The 12,275-nt window shown below is 44.5% G+C and overlaps 1 protein-coding gene across 1 annotated transcript in view; it reads left to right on the top strand.

Annotated features, from left to right (window-relative positions):
* The window catches only part of LOC142012223 (dedicator of cytokinesis protein 2-like), a 454,965-nt gene that overhangs the window by 99,667 nt on the left and 343,023 nt on the right, over positions 1–12,275 (top strand). Inside the window, exon 23 of the mRNA XM_074992076.1 lies at positions 7,628–7,739. Within this exon, the coding sequence (XP_074848177.1) occupies positions 7,628–7,739 (112 nt within the window). The remainder of the gene's footprint in view (positions 1–7,627; positions 7,740–12,275) is intronic.

Below are 12,275 nucleotides of genomic sequence, written 5' to 3'. Positions count from 1 at the left end.
AAGTTAAAGAAGTATGGATTAGATAAATGGACTGGAAGAAATCTGGGTAGATCATTGGGCTCAATGGGTAGTGAGTTGGTTGGTGGCTGGTACCAAGCGGAGTGCTCCAAGGGTCACTTCTGGAGCTGGTTTTAACTTCATCAATGACCTGGAAGGAGGGGATGGATTGCACCCTCAGCAAATGTGCAGATGACACTAAATTGGGAGGAGAGGTCGATACAGTGGAGGATAGGGTTCAGGGAGACCTAGGCAAATAGGAGGAATGGGCCAAAAGTAATCTGATGAGGTTTAACAAGGACAAGTGCAGAAATGCAAAATGGATTTCTTAATTATTTGCTCCATTATCTTTCCTGGTACAGAAGTTAAGTTGATTGATTTGTGCTTTCCTGAGTGTCTCATTTCTCTTTTTATAGAGGGATACTATGTTTACTCTTTTCCAGTCTTCTGGGATTTCTCCCATCTTTCATGACCTTCAAAGATAATAGCTAATGGCTCAGATATCTCTTCAGTCAGGTCCTTGAGTATTCTGTAGGTACATCTCATCAGGTCCCTGTGACTTGAAGACATCTAACTTTTCTAAGGCTATGTCTACACTTCCCCCCTTCTTCGAAGGGGGCATGGTAATCAGGGTGATGGGAGATTACTAATGAAGTGGAGCAGTGAACATGCAGCACTTCATTAGGTGAATTCTCTCCCGTGGCAACTTTGAAGTGCCAGCATAGCATGTGGCTGTGGGCACTTCAAAGTGTCTTCACTCCTCAAAATTTTTAATGTTGAAGGTACTCTACCAGCACAAAAAAAGCACTGCATCTCCTATCTTGCATGTACTGCTGACAGCACAACAAGTAATTATGTTCTGTTTTTTGAAACAATATTATATTATTTGGATATTGTTAGATCATTTAATATTTCACATTGGAGAGGGTTGAGTGGAGGGCAACAGAAATTATGAGGGGTCTGGAGCACATGACCTACAAGGAGAGGCTGAGAGATTTTGGGTTTATTTAATTTGCAGAACAGAAGCCTGAGGGGCGATTTGATAGCAGTCTTCACCTTTCTGAAAGGGGGCTCTAAAGAGGATAGAGAGAGACTATTCTCAATGGTGTCAGATGGCAGAACAAGGAGCAATGGTCTGCAGTTACAGAGGGAGAGGGGTAGGTTGGAAAATATGAAAAACTATTTCACCAGGAGGGTGGTGAAGGATTGGAATGCATTACCAAGAGAGGTGGTAGAATCTCCATCCTTAGAGGTTTTTAAGTCCCATCTTCACATAGCTATGGCTGGGATGATTTAGTTGGGATTGATCCTGATTTGGGCAGGGGGCTGGCCTAGATGACCTCCTGAGGTCCCTTCCAGCCGTAGAATTCTATGGTTCTGTGATTCTGTGATTGTTGACTCATATTTAGTTTGTGATCCTCCATAGCCCCCAGATCCTTTTCTTCAGAAGTACTTCCTAGCCAGTCATTTGCTATTTTGTGTTAGGAAGGAATAATCAACTACACTAAGTGTAGTACTTTGTCTTTATTGAATTGTGTCCTATTTACTTATGTTGGAACAAAGTCTGGACACCGTGCATGAAGCAAGCAGGAGGGTTTATTACACACACCGCTGGTGGAATGCCACTTCTCCCATCAGGACTCAGTGGAGCACTGCCAGACAATAGATTACAATTGATTATATAGATTATTCATGGGCGGGGGCGGGGGAACTACGGCATGGGTGTTACCCAAGTCTGGATAGGTCTTAGCAGCAAGACAAAATGAGCACAACAAACCAATAATCTAAAAAATTTACAGAATATACCCGCCCATTGCTTATAGAACATTTTATCTCTAGTACAAGTAGTTTTCCTTAACAAGTTACTTAAACAAAGCAGACATGCAATAACATCTATGTATCTAATTAGATGGATGATGTGTCTACAAGAGCAATGATGGCGCCTTTACATGGGCACAATCGGGTGCTTATCTAGAAGATTAAAGCAAAAGAGACAGTAACAGCATAGAGCAATAACACGCTTGTTTTGAGTACCAGTCTGGGATGGCAGAGGAGAAAACACCATAACTTGGTTCTCATATGCAGGGCCTCTCCTTGGAATGTGCTTGCTGAGGCAACTATCCCTTTCTTCAGACTCCAAGAGATGAGGGGGAGTGGTCGAGGACTCCCTCCTACAAGGGACAGAGTCATCCATCTGCCATCTAGACCTATAATCCCAGCAAGTATGTTGCTTGCTGTGAGCTAAAATCCTGGGTGTTACAGAGTCTCTGCCAAAAATCATCAAACCTCTGGAGACTATTACCCCTTCCTAGTTCTCCATGTAGGAAATAATGACACAGTCAAGAGCAACCTTGGTCAGATCACAGCAGATTAGGTAACCCTAGGAAGAGACATCAAGGAATATGGAGCACAAGTGGTGTTCTTATCCATCCTCCCTGTGGAAGGAAGGGGTCCAGGTAGGGATCGTTGAATCACAGAGGTAGATGCGTGGCTGTGTAGGTGGTGTCGCAGTGAAGAATTGCGTTTCTTTGACCATGGGAGTCTCTTTCGTGAACAAGGATTGCTGGGAAGAGATGGGATCCACCTAAAAGAGAGAGGAAAGAGCATGTTTGCGGGCAGGCTTGCAAGCCTAGTGAGGAGGGCTTTAAACTAGGTTCATCGGAGGACAGTGACACAACCCCTGAGGTAAGTGGGGAAGGAGGAGGGAATAAAGTAGGTTTCCTGTGTGAAGAGAAGAAAGTGGGCCAATTAGCCACTTCTCTGAGATGCTTGTACACAAATGCAAGAAGCCAGGGGAACAAACAGGAAGAATTAGAGGCCCTGGCACAGTCAAAGAAGTATACAGGACTCTACACTTCTCCTTGTTGAACCACATCAGATTTCTTTTGGCCCAACCTCCAATTTATCCAGGATCCAGAAGGACCTATCTCTACCTTCTAATGTATCTACCTCTCCCCCTAGCTTTGTGTTATCTGCAAATTTGCTGAGAGTACAATCCAGTCCTTCATGCAGGTCATTAATAAAGATGTTGAACAGCACCAGCCCCAGGACTCAGCCTTGGGGCACTCCACTTGAAATCAACCATCACCCATAGATTGAGCCATTGACCACTACCTGTTGGGCCCGATCATCAAGCCAGCTTTCTATCCATCTTATAGTCTATGTATCTAATCCATACTTCCTTAACTTATGGGCAAGAATGTTGTGGGAGACTGTATCAAAAGCTTTGCTGAAGTCAAGGTATATCATGTCCACTGACTTCCCAATGTCCAATGTTCAATGTTACCCCATCATAGAAGCTAATCAGATTGGTCAGGCACTACTTGCCCTTGGTGAATCCATGCTGACTGCTCTTGATCACTTTCCCCTCTTCAAGTGCTCCAACACGGATTCTTTGAGGATCCCCTCCATTATTTTCCCAGAAACTGACATAAGGGTGAGCAGTTTATAGTTCTGTGGATTGTCCTTCTTTCCTTTTATTAAAGATGAGTACATTTGCCTTTTTCCAATCATTTGGGATCTCTCCTGATTTCCAAGAGTCATCAAAGATAGTGGCTAAAAGCTCAACAATGACATCTGCAGTTCCTTCAGTACCCTTGCGTGCATTAAATCCAGACCCATGGATTACTGTACATCTAGTTTTTCTAAGTAGCTCTTAACTCATTCCTTCCCCACTGAGGGCTACCTTCCACCTTCCCATACTGCATTGCTTAGCACTGTAGTGTGGGAGTTGTCCTTGTCCGTGAAGACTGAGGCAACAAAAAAAAAAAATTGATTACTTCAGCTTTTCTTACATCATCTGTCACTAGGTTACCTCTCTCATCCAGTAACGGCCCCACACCTTCCCTAATAACCCTCTTATTGTTAACATGCCTGTAGAAAGCCTTCTTGTTACCCTTCATATCCCTTGCCAGCTGCAGTTCCAGTTGTGCTTTTGCTTTCCTGATTACTGCCGGGCATTCTCCAGCCATATATTTATACTCCTCCTTAGTCAACTGTCCATGTTTCCCGTTCTTATGTGCATCCCTTCTGAGTTTAAGCTGACCAAGGATTTCCCTGTTAAGCCAATCTGGTTGCCTACTATAACTGCATTTCTTACTATGCAGCAGGATGGTTTGCTCCTGTGCCTTCAGTAAGACTTCTTTAAAATACTGCCAGTATTTGAATTTAAGGAAGTTAGTTTGATATTGCCACATGACTGTCTTCCTTGTAAATACCATTAGGTCGATGCAGGGAGCACTAATATAGATACCATAATATCATCAGAACTTGTCGGGTGTAGCCTCAAGTTTGAATTTAAAAGTTTGAATAAAGGCCAGTGTGGAAGCACCACATCTTAAAATCTAATTTGTTAGCCTCCAGAGGTGTCCTTTATGTAACCCACAATGCCTCACAGTGCTCTGCTCTGGCTTCTGCTCTCCAGGTGCGCAGGAAGTAGGTAACAGGAAGACCAAGAATTTCAACTCAGGATCAGGAAGCCTGTGGCTGTTCAGTCATGTTTGTATTAGAGGCTGAGAAACATCTTTCTTTCTTTGCTATTAGCACTGTGAGTACATCTCCCCATTACAAATAGCTCCTGAACAGAGTTTGCGGTTCTGTCTGTACACTTGGTATTTTTTTCTGTGCTGCCTGGCGCTAGGCACTGCCCCACCGCACCATGTGGCAACAAGGCTGTTGTGGGGGATGTGCTTGCATAAGAGCCTGAGAAACTTGTCAGCAGTTTACATTTGTGCATGCCCTTCCTTCCCCCCCGACCCCACAGGCACCATGCAGTTGGGGTCTTTCCCACGCTCAGTGTCAGAGGGGTAGCCATGTTAGTCTGGATCTGCAAAAGCAATGAGGGGTCCTGTGGCACCTTATAGACTAACAGAAACATACGAGCATAAGCTTTCGTGGGCAAAGACCCACTTCGTCAGATGCAGGTAGTAGAAATTTGCAGAGGCAGGTATAAATAGGCAGGCCAGAGCAAGGCTGGAGGTAACGAGGTTAACTCAGTCAGGGAGGGTGAGGCCTACTACCAGCAGTTGATCTGGAAGTGTGAACACCAAGAGAGGAGAAACTGCTTTTGTACTTAGCTAGCCATTCACAGTCTTTGTTTAATCCTGAGCTGAGGTTGTCAAATTTGCAGATGAAATGCAGCTCAGCAGTTTCTCTTTGGAGTCTGGTTTTAAAATTTTTTTGCTGTAGGACAGCTACTTTTAAATCTGTTACTGTGTGTCCTGAGAAATTGAAGTGCTCTCCTACAGGCTTTTGTACATTGCCATTTCTGATATCCGACTTGGGTGCATTTATTCTTTTCCGTAGGGACTGTCCAGTTTGTCCAATGTATATAGCAGAGGGGCACTGCTGGCACACGATGGCGTATATTACATTGGTAGATGTGCAGCTGAATGAACCTGTGGTGGCTGGCCTTGACACAATATAAAGATGTGCCTGCCATTCAGTGCTGACCATGCTGCCGGGCAGCACTATGTCCTGGTTTGCACAAAGTTAGGGCTCCAAGGGCAGGAACGATTTTTGGGGGTTTGCAGTTATCGGGGCAGGAGGAAGTCTGCCCTGGTGGCTAACATTTTCAGGGGCTTGCTGCCACTTTGGGGGGGAAGAGTGCTTCAACTGGCCCCCCAACCAAAAATAGTTTTGGGACTTTGCCACTGTGGGGGGAGAAGTCTCCCCTGCCACCTAAAATTTTCAGGGCATTGCTGCTGCTGGGGGAACTACTTCAACTGGGCCCCACTGAAACACTTCTATCCCCCTTTCCCCTGGGAGGCTAGCTGCCGCTGGGGGGAGAAGTCTCCCTGGTGGCTATGAATTGCAGGGGCTTGCAGCCACCTGAGGGGACTACTTCAAGTGTCCCTTCACTGAAACACTCTCCCCTAGTGGCTAAGATTTTTGTGGCCTGCCTGCTGCCGGGGCTGTGGCGGGGGAATGGTTCAAGTGGCCCACGAGCCACAGACCCCGCAACCCACAGCCAGAAAAGATTTTCCATATATATCAACTGGCCGTTCAACCTCCCAAATACCAACCTCCCCCCATGGCAATGAAATTTGGTGAGACCCATTCCCCGCATTGGCAATGTCTGTGTAGTGAAGAGGGAAGACAAACATATTTTTTCCTAGCCTTTTCTATACTCTGTCTTCTCACTTTGGACCCTTTCATGCAGGGAAGAGTGGGTGGAGGGCCACATGAGAATACAGACTGTGCACAGAAGCTGTATAGTAGACTGGGAAACCAAATACCCTCCCCTCAGCAACTCTCCTTTTTCAAAAGCTTTACTATCAGCTCTTTCTTCAAGCTTTTCATTGTCCCTGTATTATTTTCAGGGATCAGATGCAGTCAAGGGGCAGGGGACACTCAGTGGTGGGCCAGCTGAGAACACAGACTATGCACAGAAGCTGTATAGCGAACTGGGAACCCAAAAACCCTCCCCTTGGCAACTCTCTTTTTTCCAAATCTTTACTATCAGCTCTTTCTTATATACTTTTCATTGTCCCTGTATCATTTTCAGGGATCAGATGTAGTCAAGGGAGGGGGGACAGTTGGTGGAGAGACAGCTGGGAAGACACACCTGATGATTTTTATAAAATCTTTCATAATTCTATTACAGCTACAGTTCTAAAAAGCAATTCAGTTACGGAGAAAAGGTTTGTGCGCGTTTGGCAACCTTTACTGATGTGCTAGTTTTCCTTTCTCCCACCTGGAAAAATGGATGTTTGCTTGCCACAGGAGGGGAATGAGGGCAATGCAGTGTGGGAAGCTGATGTCAAATACCAGTGAAAATACCAGAATGCTATGGGGATGAGGAAACGGTGGGATATGTTCCCACAATGCACTGGTGCAAGAGTCGATGTTTGCCACTTGAGTGTGGCAGCAACAAGTTGACTTTGTGAGAAGCATGTGAGGAGGTGAGGATAGTCAAATTTGAATTTATAAAATCCAGCATTACAATATCTATATTAATAAATTCAAGTTTATCTCATAACCTAAGTCCTGGCTTGTCAAAGTCCTGGCCTGGATGATTTAGTTGGGGTTGATCCTGCTTTAGGCAGGGGGATGGACTTGATGACCTTCTGACGTCCCTTCCGGCCCTAAGATTCTATGGCTATGTCTACACTAGCCCCCTCCTTTCAGAAGGGGTAAGGTAATTAGTGAGTTGGGAAGATGGTAATGAGGTGCTGCCATGAGGTGTTGCTTTCAAATCTTGTGCCATCCGTGTAGACAGGGGCCTTTCAAAAGGACCACCAGACTTCCAAAGCCCCTTCTTCCTCTTTGGTTTTAGGAAAAAGGGGCCTTTGAAGTCTGGGGGTCCTTTCTAAAGGCCCCCGTCTACATGGGCAGCACATGATTTAAAAGCGGCGCTTTTGAATCGCGCGTGGTTACCATTATGCTAATGAGGCACTGCATCTTCATGGAAGCACCTCATTAGCATCTTCCCAACTCACTCATTACCATACCCCTTCTGAAAGGAGGGGGCAAGTGTAGAAGCGGCCTATGGTTCTATGTTCTTATGAAGTCTGAACAGGCAGGTGGGAAAAATTCTTGCCTCCGTGGATATATCCTCTGTTATGTGATCAACAAAAAAGTTCACTTCAGGGAACGGGGGTGTGATATTCATTCTTCTTGTTTTGCTCAGACTCTATGAAGGGAAAGAAAAAGCAGAATTCCAGGCATCGTTGCAGCAGTTCTTCCTGTCTGTCAACCAGCTGATGAAATCCACCCTAGAGGGCACAACTGTGCTGTCACAGGTGAGGAGCGCGGGGAGCCTGGCCCTGGTATATCAGTTTTTGTCCCTTCATCTGCAACCACAGCAGTGTTCTGAAGGGCATAGGTATGTGAGTGTGTTTGTTTGTGCACTTGTGTCTGTGCATCATTCTCTGAAGCATCTGTTACTGCCTCTGTCAGGTGTTATAGACAACTTTACTGACCACTGAGCTGATCCAGTTTAACAACTCCTGTGCTTTTGTGCCATCTTGTTTACATGGGTCGATGGAATAAGAGGACCTGCTCCATGTAGAATTGGTGCAGTTAAGTATTACTGCATCGGAATGCTGCCTGGCAGAGAGGGAGGGAGATACATGGCTCCTACATTAGATACCCCTTCTCTACATCACAAAACATAAGCTTCTTGTCTTAAACTTCAAGATCCTTCTTAGCTTATTCCCACCATTCCTGTCACTTGTCAGATCACATGGATGTGTTGACTTCCACCTTGCCCAGTGATTCTACCCTCCATCATCCACCTGATAGATTTTCAAATGAGCCCTTTTGTGCTCTTTTTTTGTGCTTCCTCTCATAGTTGGGAGAAACTCTCCAAAAACATCCTCAGCACTACGTTATTATCCTCCTTGAAATCCTTCCTTACATTTCTTCTTCGCCATGATGCCTACAAAAAAAAAACCTGACAACAGTTTGGCTGGTGGTGTGCTAAGACTACTGCCTATGATGCTGACCAGCATTGTTTCATTGTTTCTTTCTACAATGAGACAAGTGATGGCATCTAAATTAGCTATTACCACTCAAGAAAAGGATCTTAGACTCATTATGGATACTTCTCTGAAAATGTCCACTTAACATGCAACTGCAGACTTTAAAAAAAAAAAAAGCTTACACAGTGTTGGGAATCATTAAGAAAGGGAAAAGAGGAAATATTACATTGCCTCTAGCTCAGTCCATGGAACACCCACCTCTTGAATACTATGTGCAGATGTTGTAGTCCCCTCTCAAAAAGATATAGTGGAATCAGAAAAGGGCAAAATGATTAGGAATATGGAATAGCTTCCATGTGAGATATTAAAAAGACATCTTGGAAAAGAAATGATTAAGGGGGATATGATAGAGGTCATAAAATCATGACCCATGCAGAGAAAGTGAATAAGGATGTGTTACTGACACCTTCCCATAACACAAGAGCTAGGGGTCATCAAAAGAAATTAATAAACAATAGGCTTAAAACAAACAGAAGAAAATATTTCTTCACACAACACACAGCCAACTTGTGGAACTCTTTGCCAGAGAATCTTGTCAAGGCCAAGACTATAGCAGAGTTCAGAAAGGAACTAGATGAATTCATGAAGAGATTGGTCCATCAATGGCTGTTAACCAAGGTGGGCAGGAGCGGTGTCCCAATATGGGCAATGACTAGAAATAACTGCCTAGGTGGTCGTGCTGGTAAAAAGCATCTGGGGGTTACAATGGAACATGAATATGAGTCAACAGTGTGATGCAGCTGTGAAAAAGACTAATACCATTCAAGCTGTATTTACAGGAGTATTGTATGTATGGCACAGGAGGTAATTGTCCGGCTCTACTCAGTACTGGTGAGGCCTCAGCTGCAGCACTGCCAGTTCTGTGTGCCACACGTTAAGAATGAAGTGGACAAACTGAACAGAGTCCAAAGGAAAGCAATAAAAATGATAAAAGGTTTAGAAACTTGGCCAATGAGAAAAGGATAAAAAGCATGCATGTTTAGTCCTGAGAAGAGACAAATGAAGGGGTCTGCTACCAGTCTCCAACCATGTTAAAGCCTGTCATAGAGAGGACAGTGATGAATTGTTCACCTGGTCCACTGAAGATGGGACAAAAAGTAAGGAGCTTACTCTGCAAAGGAGATTTAGGTTAGCTATTAGTAGAACCTTTCTAACTATAAAGATTACAGTTTCTGACTTGCACAGTTCAGAACAGATTCTATAGTGCCCAAGAAGTCGTCCTGCGGCACCTTATAGACTAACAGATATTTTGGAGCATAAGCTTTTGTGGGCAAAGACCCGCTTCATCAGATGCATGAGTTGGGGGTGGTGGTTTCAGGGGGGTATTTAAAGAGGGGGTCCCAGTAAGAGGGAGGGCCAGAGCTGACAAGGTTTATTCAGCAAGGTGGAAATGGCCCAGTAACAACAACACTTATCAAAAGAGGAAAAAACAAGTCAGATCAGACAGGGGGATGTGAGCCTTTGTCAGAGTCTAATGGCAAAGGCACACATCCCCCTGTCTGATCCAAGTTGTTTTTTTCCTCTTGATAAGTGCTGTTGATACTGGGGCATTTCCACCTTGCTGATAGACCTTGTCAGCTCTGGCCCTCCCTCTTACTGGGACCCCACTCTTTAAATACCCCTCTGAAACCACACCCCCGCCACTCATGCATCTGATGAAGCGGGTCTTTGCCCACAAAAGCTTATGCTCCAAAATATCTGTTAGTCTTTAAGGTGCCACAAGACTTCTTGTTGTTCTCAAAGCTACAGACTAACACAGCTACTTCTCTGATATAGTGCCCAAGTTTCTACATGGTTTCTGTAGAGCTCAAGAGCCCCAGTCATGGCCCAGGTCACCACTTGGATAGGCCTTGTACAAAGACAGACCAAAGAAATGTGGCCCCTGTCCAGAGTACACATATTTAAGTATAAGACAAGATACAACAGATCATGGAAGTGCAGGGCTGGAAGGAACCTCAAAGTCATCATGTTCAGCCCACAGTCCTGCAGCAGGACCAAGTAAACTTAGACCATCCCTAACAAGTGTTTGTCCAACCTGTTTTCTAAAACCTTTGGGGATGGGATTTCACAACTCTCTCAGATGCCTGTCCCACAACACAAAACTTTCTTCAGGAGATGTCTCTCCAGGTCAAGGTGTGTCACTTTGCCTTGGATTGGAGATTTTTACAGCAATATCCAGGGCGAAGTGTGGGGGTGCAGGAATGGTCACATGCATACCCAGCACCCACCCATCCCCGTACTCACTGTTACCACTGTGCCACTTCCACACATTTCTTGAGTTTACAAGTTCTGTTGAACAAGGTAACGGCATGGATGTAAAATAGTTAGACTTTTGTAAAGCATGTGACTTGACACTACATGACATTTGGATTAAGCACTCTGCACCATCACAAAGAACTCCACCATGAAGCCACTATGAGCTCCATGCCAGTCCAAAGCCTGGATGAAGGAAGAGGGGTGGTCAGATGTGTGTCGATGCACTGACTGTCAAGCAACAATATGAATGAAATCTGATGCCAGTACAACTAAGTGTTAAAAGATGCCGGCTCGGATGTTGCCTGGATAAACAAGGTCTGTGATACCAATTGAGCAAATCGGGGTTGGGTTGATAAGTTGGCTACCAAAAGAAAATTACAGATAACACATATGCTATCCATCGGAATGTGGAACGTCTGAACACTGTGGACAACTGGAAAATTAGAGCTCCTTCAGAAGGAGATGGAGAGACACCTGACGTAATACACTTTGATTGGCAGAGATGTGTTGGACAGCATCAGGAGAGGTATGCGGTTGCAAAGTCATTTGGTCAGGAAACTAAATGAAGCAGGAGTCGGATTCCTTCTTAGCAAAACGGCTAGAAGAGCATTATTAGGATACAAACTGGTGAGTGCAAGAAAGATGGTAGTGAGCTTTGAAGCAAAACCATTCAGCATCTCAGTCATTCAGGTGTATGCATGCACATCAGACAATAGGGAGGAAGAGATTGGGCTATTCTATGAAGACCTGACAAAGACGGTGGAGGAGATACCGAAGAAAGATGTGTTGATAAATCGGAGGAGATTGGAATGTGAAGGTTGGAACAGATAACAAAGGGTGGGAGAGAGTCATAAGAAGGTTTGGATATGGAGAAAGAAACAAACGAGGTGAGAAACTGCTAGAGTTTGCTACAGAGCATGAGATGGTGATCTGCAACACAGATTCCAACGAAAGGACTGTAGGAAGTGGATCTGGCGATTGACTGACAGGAAGTCCAAGAACATGATCGATATGATTTTGATAAGAAGAAGATGGATAACATCAGTACAGCAGTGCTGAACTTTCCAAGGAGCAGATATAGACTCAGACCACATCTAGGGATCGCAAACATCAAGATAAAACTCAAAACAAAATGTAAGACACAGTTTAAGAAAAGAAGAGACATGGTGAGGCTATGGGAGGAAGAAACAGGGAATACATACAGAGCAGCGCTCGAAGAGAAGATTAAGAATACCACCACATAGAAAGACCTAGATAAGAGAATCGCAGGATAGTCATCGCTATAGAAGAGGCAATTGAGCAGACTGTTCCAGAAGAAGAAAAGATCAATAAGAAGTGGATTACCTAGGAGACACTGAAGTTGGTTCAAGAGAAGAGAGCGTTGAAGATCAGAAGAGATGTTTCTGAGATGGCAGAACAGCAATATAGGGTGAAATGCAATGAGGTAAGGAAAGCAGCCAGAAAGGATAAAGAGATACGGTTAGAGGAGCAATGTGAAGATATAGAGAGGTATTACGATGAATGTAAGACCAGGGAGGT

The sequence above is a fragment of the Carettochelys insculpta genome, chromosome 4 (genome assembly GCF_033958435.1).
Source record: "Carettochelys insculpta isolate YL-2023 chromosome 4, ASM3395843v1, whole genome shotgun sequence".
NCBI classification, from domain to species: Eukaryota; Metazoa; Chordata; order Testudines; family Carettochelyidae; genus Carettochelys; species Carettochelys insculpta.
The sequence above is the reverse complement of the archived record's forward strand: the minus strand, read 5'-3'. Positions and strand labels throughout refer to the sequence as shown.